The sequence below is a fragment of the Caretta caretta genome, chromosome 23, assembly GCF_965140235.1.
Source record: "Caretta caretta isolate rCarCar2 chromosome 23, rCarCar1.hap1, whole genome shotgun sequence".
Lineage (NCBI taxonomy): Eukaryota > Metazoa > Chordata > Testudines > Cheloniidae > Caretta > Caretta caretta.
Genome location: NC_134228.1, coordinates 2,545,169 through 2,559,484, shown reverse-complemented (window position 1 = coordinate 2,559,484; position 14,316 = coordinate 2,545,169). Strand labels below are relative to the sequence as shown.

The 14,316-nt window shown below is 58.1% G+C and overlaps 1 protein-coding gene across 2 annotated transcripts in view; it reads right to left on the bottom strand.

The window, feature by feature from the left end:
• Window positions 1–318: 318 nt before the first annotated feature.
• Window positions 319–14,316, bottom strand: part of SLC8A2 (solute carrier family 8 member A2) — an 82,218-nt gene continuing 68,220 nt past the window's right edge. For both annotated transcript variants that reach the window (XM_048832784.2, XM_048832785.2), the window contains exons 3-8: window positions 13,831–13,934; window positions 12,637–12,654; window positions 6,569–6,693; window positions 5,590–5,689; window positions 5,006–5,281; window positions 319–3,744 (exon numbers count right to left, since the gene is read on the bottom strand). In XM_048832784.2, coding sequence (XP_048688741.1) covers window positions 3,368–3,744; window positions 5,006–5,281; window positions 5,590–5,689; window positions 6,569–6,693; window positions 12,637–12,654; window positions 13,831–13,934 — 1,000 coding nt within the window. In that variant the 3' untranslated portion in view covers window positions 319–3,367. The remainder of the gene's footprint in view (window positions 3,745–5,005; window positions 5,282–5,589; window positions 5,690–6,568; window positions 6,694–12,636; window positions 12,655–13,830; window positions 13,935–14,316) is intronic.

Here is a 14,316-nt window from a genome sequence, read left to right as displayed (position 1 = left end):
GTGGCCTCCCTTGGTAATGACACCCTGGTACTTAGCCAGAAAAGGTTTGTACCTCTCTATTACTCACCAGGACGTGGGGCATTTGGAGGGGGGACGGCACCAGCCTAGCGGGTCCATTGACCTTAACGAGGGTGGAAAGGGGGGCAAAGATAGTGTGTCAGATGAGCCCCTTGGTCTGATTGTGGGTGTCCGGAAGGGGCAAGGGAGACCAGGTGAGACGGCAGGGGGGGAGCCCCTGATTGGGGGGTGGGGGCAGCGTGGGAACCCAGCCGAGCAAGAAAGCGACTGTCCCCCTGAAGTCAAAACACAAAGTTCTCGTGTCTCTTTTTTTTTTTTTTCTTTTCTTCAAAATAAATGTATTCGGCAAGTCAGCCGGCCGTCCCGGAGGGTGGCATGCATGTTTCCCCACCGCGCTCTCTCGGCCACGAAGACGTTAACAGGCAATATTCAAAGGTTTATGGCAATTCGTACAGAAAGAGACCCAGCGTCTCAAAAGGTGACGGACAAAACTACCGACAGAGAAGAAAGAGACTAGAAAGAAGGGGCAGGAGACGGCCTCTCTCCCCGCCCCGGCCCAGGCCGGCAAGCTACAAAATCCCTGGTCTGAAAAGTGTCGTCGTCCAAAAAAACCGGGACATGGTGGTAAGAAATCCAGGTTAAAAACCCTGCCCTCTGCATGGGGCCAAGTCTCCCCGTGCAGCCCCAGCCACGTGGCTCATGGCCAGGGCCCACGGAGGGTCCCGATTTTATAGGGACAGTCCTGATATGTGGGGCTTTTCCTTAGATAGGCTCCTATTACCCCCCAGCCCCTGGCCCGATTTTTTACACTTGCTAACTGGTCACCCTACGCCCACGCCTCGCCTGTGCAAAAATTACAAGGCAGCCAATTGCGAGGTGCTTAAAAAACCCAGGGCATTTGACAAAGAATACACAGCGGGGCCTGGAAGGGTGTGTTCGTTTTGTCGTCTGGCAGTTGACCTGTGGAGGCTTTTCTCTGCAGCTAGAAGGGCTAGAAACGTGTGTTTTTTAAAAAAATATTAAAGCCAAGATTCTCAGCTAATTCCCCCCGTCCCGGAGCTGGGGTTTTATAAACCACACCCCGCATCGTGAGAGCTGGGAACGCTGGCTAACAACCAGCCAGGTTGAAAAGGACCCATATTTCCTCTCCCCCCCCCCCCCATTTAATAAGGCTTTTTTTACTCCTGGACTTTGGGGATACTTCTCAGAAAGAATAAAACTCAATGCTCTAGCAAGGAGTTCCCCCCCCACCCCGCTTTGAAAGACGCAGACGCCTAACGGGGAAATGACCCAATTGCACCACCCCGACCAAAGCCACCGCAGGCCCTAATTAGGGCTTGTCACCCAAACTGTTCTTTAGACAATTGGGTTTCTGACAGACTTGGCTGCGTCCCGCCAAAAACGTCCATGTTTTGGTTTAACACTCCCTCCGAATGCCCCCAAATGAACAATTTTCCAACCAAAATGAAGATATGTCCCGTCTGATCTGCTGCCGGGGAGCCCCATGGGAGTTGTAGTTTGGGTGCCTTCCTCTCCCGTTCTCTATGGGCAGGGCTCCCCGGCCAGACTTCACTTCCCATGTTGCACCGTGGCCAAGCCGGAAGGCTGTGGTGCTTCATGGGAGATGTAGTCCAAACAAGCAGCCCAATTAAGAATGGGGCTGGGAGCTGAACTACACTGCCCATGCAGCGCTGGACTGGCATTTCAGACTTAAAATAGTTCTGTTTGCAGCCAAAATATTATAATTTAGGGTTTTTTTCACCAAAAACATGAAATTCAGCATGGAAAAAAAACCCATTTTCCAGACCCCCTGTAATTTTAATATACGCATCTTCCATGCAGCCCCCACCAGCCGCTCCTCTGCCCCCTCCTGCTGGAAATTCTGGAGTGACCCTTCCTCATCTGGGCCTACTTTGCCTCCTCGCCAAGCTCCGACGTGCAGCCAGTGAGCAATGCGGACCTTCAGCGGCTTTACCTGAGCCATTGGCTTTACTGGAGCTCTCTTGGGAAAGCTCAGCGCCGGGCGAGGGCTCCCTGTACAAACAGCTGCTCTGTCCCACCCCAGAGGTGGCTGCATCTCAGCGCCAGAAAAAAAATCCCTGCTATTCAAAATGATGTCACGTGCCCCCACCCAAGCCAGTTGGCATCACACAGCAGGGATCGGACCCTCTGTCCCCCTTTGCAAACAGCTCCCATCAATGGCTTGACCCAGGTCTGTGGGGGCAAGGACAGATCACAGCATCCCCGTGGGGCCAGGCCCCTGGGGTTTGGGGGTTAATGCAATTTGGGACTTTGATCTCCCCTCAGCTCCACATGGTGACTGACGAGCTACATGGCTGGATCAAGGGACAACACCCCCCTCCCACACACACACCCCCCAGCACCACCATGGGGCGGGTCATGCCCTGCCCCATGGAATGATGACGCCCCATGGCCTGAGGGGATGTGCTGTGGAACGGGGTGCACGAAGAGGCGCTGGGAGAGGGGAATGGTGGAGCAGTGGGTGTGGGTGGGCGGGTGGGTGCACGCGGTGTGGGTGGGTGTGTGCATGGTACGTGTGCGTGTGCATCGCACACACACACACACACACATCTGCACCGGGGCGTCAGACCAGGCTGAGGAGCAGGTGGCCCCCCCATCCACGAGCGGGTGGGCGGGCGGGGTGCGGAGGGCACACACCACCGGCCTGGCTGGCTGCCGAGCCCCCCGCTGCGAGTGGCCCCCTGCTGCAGGCCGACATGGGGGGCGGGGGGGGGCGCTATTCTTCCACCGCAGGTGGGATCCGGCGGCTGGTTCTTGCACCTCTCCAGAGCCGGGGGTGGGGTGGGGATCGAGCCAACGCCCCAACCCGTCCCCAGACCCGAGGAGAAGAGCACGAGGTTGAACAAAACAAGTTAAACGAAAACGCCATGGGGGTGGGGGGGGACTGTTGTGGCACTCCCCCCCCCCGTCTCCCCCTTCTCCTAAACCTCCCTGCCCTCCGATCCCCCCAAACCTCGCCAGCCCCTAGGGGTCACGCTCGCTTCCACGCACCCCCTGTACGCTGAGGGGGATGTGCCAGATCCGATGTTCATGGGGATTGTTCATGGGGGGGGCGGTGACATCAATCAGGTGCTAAAAATTAGGGGCGGGCTTGTCCCCCCCCATATAATGGCTGCACCCATGACAGACTGGGGCGGGGGACGGCTCCTGGTTCCACACAGACCCCACAAAAACAAAAGAGGACACTCAAAGATCTGGGTGCTGGGATGGAGCAGGACCCCCCCTTTCCCCCCAGGAGGTGTCTCTGGGCAAAGGGGACGGTGGGGGGGGCAGCGTCCCCCCCGCCCCGTCCCCCCCCGACGCCGGCTCAGAAGCCCCGGATGTGGCAATAGGCCTCGAGGCTGGAGAAGAGGATGTAGAGGAACCAGAGGCCCAGGAAGAGGCCGGCGGTGAGGAGTTTGGCCGGCCGGGGGCCCCCCAGCTCGCCCCCGATGCCGGGCCGACGGCGGTACAGGAGCACGCTGATGCAGACGAAGGCGAAGATGGTGAAGAGGGTGACGGAGAAGGCCAGCGTGCCCGTCTGCACCTTGAAGTCCTGGCCCTGGGCGGCCCAGTAGATGGCGGCCACCGACCAGGCCACACCCAGCCCCAGGAACACGTTCACCGCGTTGCTGCCGGTCACGTTGCCGATGGAGGCGTCGGCGCACTGGTCCTGCAGGGCGGCCACCTTGCTGGCAAAGGTGTCTGCCAGGGGGAGACATGGGGCATCAGCTCGCGGCCACGGAGCCGCCCATGCGGCCCCCTGGCTGCGGACTGGCCGGTGGGGCTGGCACCTTAGACCCCCAGCATCCCTGCTAGCCCAGCCCTGCCCCCCACCCAGCTCCGCTGGTGCCCCTCACTCCCGACCCACAGCCCCTGCTAGCCCAGCCCTAGGGCCCCCAGCCCTGCCGGTACCCCTCACTCCCGACCCGCAGCCCCTGCCAGCCCAGCCCTAGGGCCCCCGGCCCTGCCGATGCCCCTCACTCCCGACCCGCAGCCCCTGCCAGCCCAGCCCTAGGGCCCCCGGCCCTGCCGATGCCCCTCACTCCCGACCCGCAGCCCCTGCCAGCCCAGCCCTAGGGCCCCCGGCCCTGCCAATGCCCCTCACTCCCGACCCGCAGTCCCTGCTAGCCCAGCTCTAGGGCCCCCGGCCCCGCTGATGCCCCTCACTCCCGACCCGCAGCCCCTGCCAGCCCAGCCCTAGGGCCCCCGGCCCTGCTGATGCCCCTCATTCCCGACCCGCAGCCCCTGCTAGCCCAGCTCTAGGGCCCCTGGCCCTGCTGATGCCCCTCACTCCCGACCCGCAGCCCCTGCTAGCCCAGCCCTGGGGCCCCCGGCCCTGCCGATGCCCCTCACTCCTGACCCGCAGCCCCTGCTAGCCCAGCCCTGGGGCCCCCGGTCCTGCCGATGCCCCTCACTCCTGACCCGAAGCCCCTGCTAGCCCAGCCCTGGGGGCCCCCCCAGCTCTGCCGGTGCTCTGACTCTTGTAAAATGTCCCATCACATCTTTAATGATCTTGGGTGGTGAAGTCTTGGCTGAAAAAGCCACTCTCCCCTAGTGTCGCCCTGGGGCATTGGGGTCAGCCCTGCCTGCCAGGGAACGGAGCCACTCCGGAGCCCCCACCCGCTCCCTGCCGCCCAGAGCCCCCTCGCGCCCCACTGCCTGGGGAGAGCGCCCCCTACTGAGCCCCCAACCCGCTCCCTGCCGCCCAGAGCCCCCTCGTGCCCCACTGCCCGGGGAGAGCGCCCCCTACTGAGCCCCCAACCCGCTCCCTGCCGCCCAGAGCCCCCTCGCGCCCCACTGCCTGGGGAGAGCGCCCCCTACTGAGCCCCCAACCCGCTCCCTGCCGCCCAGAGCCCCCTCATGCCGCACTCTATGGGCAAAGCACCCCCACAACCCCTGGCTTTCGCCTGGCACTGCCCAGCCCCAGCCCTGTGTAGCTTGCGGGCCGTGCCAGGCTGCATACCCGGGATGGAGGTGCCCAAGGCCACGAAGACCACAGCATTGACGGAGTCCTTGAGGCCCACAGTGCAGCCGAAGTGGGAGGCCAGGTCGCCGATGAGGGCGGTGAGGAGCCCGATCACCAGGATGGAGATGCTGAAGCAGGCCCAGCCGTTCCAGTACTCGGTGGGCGGCACACAGGCGAAGAGCACCTTCCAGAACACCGTCAGGAAGTGCATGACGTAGTCGAAGCAGGACGGGAGCTTCTCCTCCCGCCCGTCCTCCTCCTCTTCCTCGTCACCTGGCGGGGAATGGCAGCATGTCAGCCAGCGTGCCAGCCCCCAGTGCTGAAATGCAACCACTGCTGGGGTGGGGCAGGGGGCTGTTTATACAGGGATCCCTTGCCTGGCACTGAGATGCAGCCACTTCAGGGTCAGGGCGCGGGGGGCTGGTTACACAGAGACCCCTCAGCTGATGCTGGATGGAGCCACCTCTGGTGTGGGGCATGTGGGCTAGTTATACAGGGATCCCTCACCCGGTGCTGAGATGCAGCCACCTCTGGGGTGGAGCACGCGGGCTGGTTAAGCCCAAGCCAGCCCTGGCACCCACCTGCGCTCACGGTGATGGCGTCCAGGAACTGCTCCCTCCAGGAGTGGGTGCCAATGACAAGGGCCAGGTTGGTTTTCTTGATCAGCTTGTCCACGGTGTTCTGTCGGGGACGGGGCTCAGTCAGTTTCCAGGTACCAAATCAGGGGGGTGGGGGGAAGGGAGAGGGGTGGGACCAGCAAGGTCCACTCAGTGTGCCCCTCCACGAGATGAGTTTGCCAGATCTCAGCTCCAGTCCCAGCCTCGAGGGCGGAACGGGCCTTGGAGAGCCACCCCCCTGTCACCCCCGAGCAGTGGGTCCCTGCACTTGGGCACATTGGCAGGGGGGAGCCACACAAGCCCCGAATTCCCACTGTCGTTCCCCTCCCCCTCCCCGAATCATGTGGCCTCTCGGGGAGTGTGTTGGAGAAAGAAAGAAAGAAAGAAAGAAAGAAAGAAAGAGCGGCCACCCTGCTGTTCTCCCATAGTGTGTGTGTGGGGGGGGCAGTTCTACCCCCTCCTGCCCTGCTCCCGGAGGACGATAGTCCCCCCAGTTTGCTGCTGCCCCCTGGGGGGGCGGGAAGACCAATACACCCTATGTCTGCTCCCCGCCACCTCCTTGCTGGGTGCTGTCGGTCAGGCGTGACAGACGCACGGTGCTGTACCGGGGGGATGGAGCAGCGTTGTGCCGGGAGCTTTGAGGCGGAGAGGCCTGGTCCCGTTTGGTGCGAGCCGGTTGAAATGAATGTCTCAGGAAGGAAGCACGGCCTAGTAGTTAGATCACTGGGGGGTCCAGATGCCCTTTCTCTGCTCTAATCACTAGCCCAGTGGTTCTCAACCGGGGGTACGCGCACCACGACTGAGAGAGCTTCCAGGCGGTTCATCAACTCATCTGGAGACCCTCCATCCCCTCCCAGAGCTGGGGAGAGACCCCAGGAATCCTGACTCCCAGCCCGCAGCCTGCGGACCACGCTAGCCCGGCGGAGGAGCACGGAGTCATTGCCTTAAAGTCATACGACTCCTCAATGATGACTTCCAGCCGGCAGTTCTCCCCCAGGATCGGCTTGCCCATCTCGGCGATCCTCCAGGCTTCCTCTTCCTCTGCCGAGAGCTTCTTGTCCCCGTCGACTGGACAGGACACAACCAGTGAGCCTCCCAGAAGCCGCCTCGGTTTCCCCATCTACCTCGCGCCTCAGGGACATCGCTGGCCCCCTCCCCACAGCATCTGAGTGCCCCACACACTCCTGTAACGCGTTTATCCTCCCCACACCCGGGGAGGCAGGGCAGCGCTGTTGTAATACAGATGGGGAAACTGAGGCCCAGAGAGGGACTTGCCAGGCCAGCACCCTGACCCCTACTCTGCCTTCCCTCCCTGGGAGCGACTCCCGTGAAGTGGACGGAGCCAGCACCGGTGTGAGTGGACCAGCCCCTGGTCTCGCCTGGGACGGGCTAGATGCGGAAGGTGACGCAGCCCATTGCCCGGGATGTCCCCTCCCGCGGGCAGGGCTCCGCTCCAAGGTCCCGATCCAAAGCCAACGGAAGCCAATATCCCCACTGCGCTTGGTTGGCTTTGGATCCGACAGCCCGACGGGGAAGCTGGGGACAGACTGGAGAGAAGGCACCGGTTTGTAACAGGGCAGGGAACCAGCCTCCAGAACAACTCACCCGGGGTGGCAGCGGGTTCTCCATCACGGGCATATGGACCCATCCGTCCATCCCCATACGGACCCATCCATCCGTCCATCCCCATACGGACCCATCCATCCGTCCATCCCCATACGGACCCATCCATCCATTCATCCCCATACGGACCCATGTATCTCTGCACCCATCCCCATACAGACCCATCTCTCTATCTATCCCTCCAGACGCTCCGGGAAGCCAAAAGCAGGGAGGTCGGCGCCACCAGCCAGCAGGGGGAAATCGGAGGCCCACGCAAGCAAGCGGCCAGCAGCACATGGAACAGAACCCAGGAGCCCTGGCTCCCAGCCCCCCACCCCCTACTCTAACCACGAGACCCCACTCCCCTCCCAGAGTTGGAATAGGACCCAAGAGTCCTGCTCCTAGACCTCTCCACACACACTCCGCTCCCAGGAAATAGAACCCAGGAGTCCTGGCTCCCAGTCTCTGCTCTGATCAGAACCCAGCACTTGCCCCCTAAAGGTATACATCACGGCTCTGAAAGTTTTGTTCCAATATTATTCCTACATCAAATCCTTTTAAAGGGCAGAGCAAACACCGCTTGAAAGGTTTCGAATATTTTATGCCTCTAATACTTGGCCGCAGCCTGTTTCTTGAGCTGCCCAGGGACCGCTCCATAAACATCTGCTTTCTAATTTATTTTTCATCTAACTTAGCATGTATATAAGCTGGTGCGTGTGTATTTCGTACTTCTATGTGGAGGTTTACCGATGTGTGTGTGGTTACATGTGTGTGCATGAGTCCATGCGTGTGAGGGTGGACACGCGTGTGCCAGCATGCTTTGTGTTGGCACATGTACATATGTTCGCATATATGGCCATCTGTGGTTATGTGTCATGGCCTGCATGTCTTGGCACGTATGTATAGTCATGTGTTATGTGCTGGGAGTAGCCACTGACCTTCATATGAGACAGCCTTCAGAAGCTATTCAGTAGGGACCCTAAAACAGTAGCGTCCACTCAGAACATGAGCAGATGTCCCTGATGAAAACGCAAACACACGCAAGGCATATGTGGGCAGAGAGGACGCTGTTTTATGAAGGTTTGTGCATGCAAGTGAAAGAGAGGCTGGAAGACCAGAGACACGGAGAGAGGGAAGGAAGCAGTGTTGGTAGAATGGCCCGGAGAAAAAGCTGAGAGAGGATTTTTGGGCAATGTGCTGCCTGGAAAGGGGCTTGGAACTGCGAGCAAAGTGGCTGTCTCCTGTTATTTGATTCCCTCCTGTGTTTCAAGGGAATGGGAGTCTATATGCTCCTTGTAATTAAACAGGACTGCGTCAAAGAAATACCTGCCTCTTGCCTCCATTTCTCCTCTTCCCAGAAATCACCCCCCAGAGCCCCAAGTTTTGGTTACCGAACTGGGTCAAAGAAATGTGTGTTTTGCAGGTGTGTTCTGCCTACGTCTGTATGTGGGTTACTGTAAGCATGCAGAGCAGTGCAGGGGTGCGTGGGTGAGTGCACACCCACACCAGTGCTGTACTGCAGGGAAAACCCATCCTGATGGTTTCCAGGAAGGAAATTAACATCCAGCCATGTGTGCCATTCGCCACGGGAGATAACGACAATCTGGTTCCCTCTCTAATTACAATCAGCTTGGTGTGATGTGTCCCCTCCCAGTAGCCATCTAAGGGTGATGTTGCCAAGGACACTTCAGGGGGCTGGCACCCTCCCCTGGTTGGCTGGCACCCTGCCCCGCTGGGCTGCCAGCTCTTCCTTTCCTGTTTCGGGTTTGGTGCAATTTCAAAAGAATTCAGGCCGCCACTGAACCTGGCCGAACAGTGGGTTTTCCTCTGGTGACTCATCTCCCAGCGCCTGGAACGACCTTTCTAACCCAGAAAGCTGGGGTTGGAGACCAAGTTTAAGTGACCCAATCAATGGTCCCAGATCCCCAGCTGGGGTGAACTGGCTTTTTTGAAAGCTGCTCTCAGGCTTTGTGACACATGAGGGGAGCCTGTCTTTCCACCTCCGCCTGCCTAATGCCACGTTTCCTGCTCTGTTATCGTCCCGTTTCCATGACAGCGACATCTTCCCTGTATATCGTCTGCTGTCCTCCTCTTTGCCATCTTCCGCCAGGTGGCATCCACACAAGGGCTTGTGTAGAGACGCGGTTTTTTGACATCTGTCCAACATGCCCAAACCACTTCAGTCTTCTTCCTGGAATCACTGGCTCTCATCAGCACCGGTTATTGTACGCCAGTTCTTTGCAAGCGTCACGGAGGAACTGCCTTAAGCTGCCTGCCGGGGGTTTCTGGCATTTGCCAAGTTTCAGAAGCAGGTAACCACGTGGGGTTCACAACAGCACTGCGTGACTTTCCACAAGAACCTCAGAACTGCCCTACTGGGTCCGATCGGGGGCCGTTCTTCCAAGTGCCCAGTCTCCGACGGTGGCCCGTACCAGAGCTACACACTTCTCCACGACAGACACACACACACACACATCACCACAATCCACACACCCAGACCCACAATACACACACACATCACCACAATTCTCACACTCCCACGCTCCCTCCCACTCACACACGCTCTCTCTCACACACACTCCTTCAATTGCTCTCAGTCCCAGCCTGCCTCCCGTCCCCAGCCCTGGTTTCCCTGCCTGCAAAGCTCTCTGCACTATGCAAGCAAGCTCTCCTGGGCAGCCCTCTCCCAGCCCGGCACCCGTCCACACCAGGGTGCGTTACTGCAGAGACCCACGGTCACTGGGTTTGAGCTGATGGACTCTCCCCCTTCCTTTGCTACCAAGCCCAGCCTAGCAACACTGACATCACCAGCTGCTCCCTGCTCCAGGATGGAGTATTTTATCTGCCCGGGGGTGCCGGCCGGCGGGCAGCTAAACACACAGCCCGGGGGTGCCCCCTGTTAACAACCGCAGGACGAGGCCCGAGCAGGGCTGGAACGTTTTTAGGGTGAATAGGGAATTGTCCATCCAAACTTTCCTCCCTGACGGAAAACTGGCAAATTGTCCGAAAGAAAGCCCAGGAAATCGCCTGTTTTTTTCCAATCCGATAATCAAATGCTTTAAAATGGAACATTTTCAGCCGAACATGGGATATTTTGCAGTTTGGGGCCCACTTTTTTTGGTGTGTGTGTGTGGGGGAATGTCGGTCACTTTTGGTCAAAACATTTGCTGTTTGGGGCTCAAGAGGTTTGGGGTTTGGGGGCTGAAAACGATTGGGGGGTTTTGACAACCAATCAACGTTTTCTGCTGAAAACGGCCCCCGGCTGCTGTCAGAGGTGAGACAACGGGCCGGGGGGGCTCCTATGTTCCAACAGGCTGGATAGGGCAGTACCCACCTCTCCTCGACCTGGGTACATCTGCACTGCAGAGTGAGCCTCCCCAAGGCTTAGCTGACGTGCATGCCGACTCACGCTTACCACGCCCGCCTTCAAGGGTCTGCAACTGCACATGCCCACACCCGGGTAGCCACGTCCACACTGGCACTGCCATGACCTGGGTTTGGTGCTAGGATTCGGGGGGCAGGGGCATATCCCAGGGTTCTGAGGGCCTGGAGATGCTCTGGGAATTGCTTTGCAGTGTATTATGGGAGACCTTTTCTGTCCTCCCCAGACCCCTTTACTGAAGTGTTCTTGGCCCACGCTACACGTAGCTGGCTTCCGACTGCGCACAGACCTCACTTCTGTCTGTGCCAGCTGGTGCCAAGCCATGGAGAACATGCGGTAAGCCTCACAACACATGGTAAGCCATAGGGAACACATGTGAAGTTATGGAGAACAGGTGATAAGCCATGGAGAACATGTGGTAAGCCTCAAAACACATGGTAAGCCATGGGGAACACATGTTAAGTTATGGAGACAGGTGATAAGCCGTGGAGAACATGCGGTAAGCCTCACAATACATGGTAAGCCATGGGGAACACATGTGAAGTTATGGAGAACAGGTGATAAGCCATGGAGGACATGTGGTGAGCCTGGAAACATGTGTTAAGCCATGGAGGACACATATGAAAGCTGCATTATAGACATTCCCACCCCAATTTGTTTCTACAAGGCCTGAATATACAGGTAATTAACCAGTGGGAAAACGTATCCAGGGGCATGGTGGACTCTCCATCACTGGCCATTTTGAAATCAAGATTGAAAGTTTCTTAAAAAGGGTCTGCTCTAGTCCAAACAGCAACTAATTCGGGGAAGGTCTCTGGCCTGCCTTAGAGAGGAGATCGGACTAGAAGTCAAAACACCCTTCACAAATTCAAGAATTGGTCAGAAATCAACAAGAGGAAATTCAATAAGGACAAGTGCAAAGTCCTTCACTTAGGGGGGAAAAATCAAATACAGAACCACAAAATGGGGAAGGATTGGCTGGGGGGGTCGTACGGCTGAGCAGGAGAGTGGGAGTCAGAGTGGATCACAATTGAATATAGTCAACAATGCAATGCAGTTGTGAAAAAGGCGCGTGTCGTTCTGATGTGTGTGAACAGGAGTGTCGTATGTGAGACCCGGGAGGCAACTGTCCCACTCTGCTCGGCGCTGGGGAGGCCTCAGACAAGCCCTGGCCCCCCGCCCCCCATGCATGGGGCTGTCCTGTGCCCTGACCCTCCTGCCCCCTGCGCATGAGGCTGACCTGAGTCACTGGCCCGAGCCAGCCGGTTCCCTCTGGGGGGCTAGTGTCACTCACCGCCCTGCATGTTCCTCTGCACTAGGGGTGCCCGCCCCACGGTTTTGTACAAGTGGGCGTTTGTCCCGTTGGCTCTTGCCAACTAAATGCCCACTTTTGCCAAAAGGTAAGTCAGGATGGCCAGGACAGGGCTTAAAAAGGGGACTGGCTTGGCCCAAACAGGGCGTCTGGTCACCCTTGTGGATGCTGGGTGCCATTCTGGGGACCACAATTTAAGAGAGAGATGGGGGCAAATTGGAGAGAGCCCAGAGGAGAGCGACAAAAATGAGAAAAGCTTTAGAAAGCCTGGTCACGGGAGGTTTTGAAGAACAAGTTGGACAGATCTGTCAGAGACAGTCTAGATTGGCTTGGTCCTGTCTCAGTCCAGGGGGCTGGATTTAATGACCAGTCAAGGTCCCTTCCCACCCGACATCTCTATGAGTCTATGGTCAGAATGATCCCGTCAGGCCTGGGAATCTATGACGCTACTCATCTCTTTGTTACATATTTCCCTTCCTAAGCTGCTGTACGTGGAACTGTAACAGAAAGCGCGAGCATGGACTCGCAGGCTTCTCCGGCACTTCCCACTCCCTGGGAAACGGCATGAGTTCTGCTCTTCCGATGGGCGGCTGACAAGGCTTGGGAGTCCCATGCTCCTGGCCCCCTGGAGACACCCGCACTGGGGCGGGCTGGGGGACAGATGGGGGGGAGGGCAGAATGGAGGAGAGGACAAGATGAGGAGAAAGGGTCTTACCTTGAGTTAGCAAGAGAGCTGCAGAGAGAGAGAGAGAGGGAGAAAGAACATCTGATAAGCCCGACCAGCAGATCAGAGAAACGCAGAGGGGAACCAGAGGGAAGATCCCGGCTGAAGGCAGGAAGCCGGGCTCAGAAGTGGGGTGAGTGGGGCAATCGCCCATAAGCTGGGCTTTTCCCAGCTGGGCTCCTGCCCGCAAGGAACCAGGCTGAGACCTGGCAAACTTGTTTCACTGAACGGGCAGCGGGTTGTAATACGAGTTAGTCACAACTGGCACAGTAACCAGAGATGCATCCCCATCCACTGCACCTCTGATCTTTCCTGTCCCATTAACAGGAAGGTTTCTCTAGCCCTGTCCTCTCTCCTATGCTGGGGCTGGAGAAGCTGGATCCGATAAACTGGATTCATAATGCACACACATCAGAATCCATGGGCAAAGCCTCCGGCCAGGCGGGATGCGAGCAAGGGTTGTTCTCCAAGCAGAATTTCTCACGTTGCTCCTTAAAGAAATCTGACACATTTGATGTCTCCCACTGTGCCCCACAGCCCGGCTCAGCCTGCCCTGCATGATGTCCTGAAATCATCATCACCGCCACCCACAACTGGCAGCAGGACCCAGGAGTCCTGACTCACGCTCGCCCTGATCTAACCACTAGGCTCCCCTCCCCTCCCAAGAGCCAGGAATACACAGAACTCAGGAGTCCAAACTCCCGGCCCCGACTCCCACCCTGTTCTACCCACTAGGCCCCACTCCCCTCTCAAAGCCTGGGAGAGAACCCAGGAGTCCTGGCTTCCCCTCCACTCCCCGCACCCCATGCCATTACCATGAGATCTCACTCTTCTCACAGAGCCAGGGATATAACCCAGTAGTCCTGGCTCCCAGCCCCCCTGCTCTAACCACTTGACACCACTCCCCCCTCCCCCAAGAGCTTTGGATAGAACCCAGGAGTCCTGGTTCCCAGTCCTGCATTCTAAGCAATAGACCCCACTCCCCTCCCTACACCAAAACTGGAACCCAGGAGTCCTGACTGCGATGGCCCCCACAATGGGACATGCCCCCTCTCTTCGCACAGGGACAGGGAGCTGGTGGCAAACTGACCCACCCCGGCTTTAGACCAGGAACACGTCAGGTGGGCGGAGAAGCAGGGATCCCCCAACTCCAGCGTGGTGATGGAAGCAGGTACCCCCCCTTACCCGAGATGCCCCGTTTCAGCCAGCGCGGCTGCCCCAGCTCGATGAAGAAGTTGTCCTTCTTCTCATACTCCTCATCGTCCACAATCTTCACCTGCAGGCTTTTCCTGGAGAATGTGAAAGCAGTGTCAGCAAAACAGGAATCCTGAGCAGCAGGCAGGGGAGAGACAGGCGGGGAGGGAATCGCCGCCTCTCCGGGGCCACCGGAGCCCAGTGGGCTAGTTTGCTTCATTATATTTACTGCTACCGTAGCCCAGTGGGCTGGCTTGCCTTTATTACATTGACTGCTTTGCATTATATTCAGCAGTAATGCAAGAAACCAACTGGCCTGTATCCCGTCAGATATTAGCTTCAGCGAGTTAGCATAAGGCTGGAGGCCTATGAACTCTGCACAGAGAAATGGCCCAATGGGAAAACCCCAAGTATTTGAAAGATGAAAATAGAGTTTAAGGGGAAGTTCTGATCACCGGTAAATAATTCAACCACAGA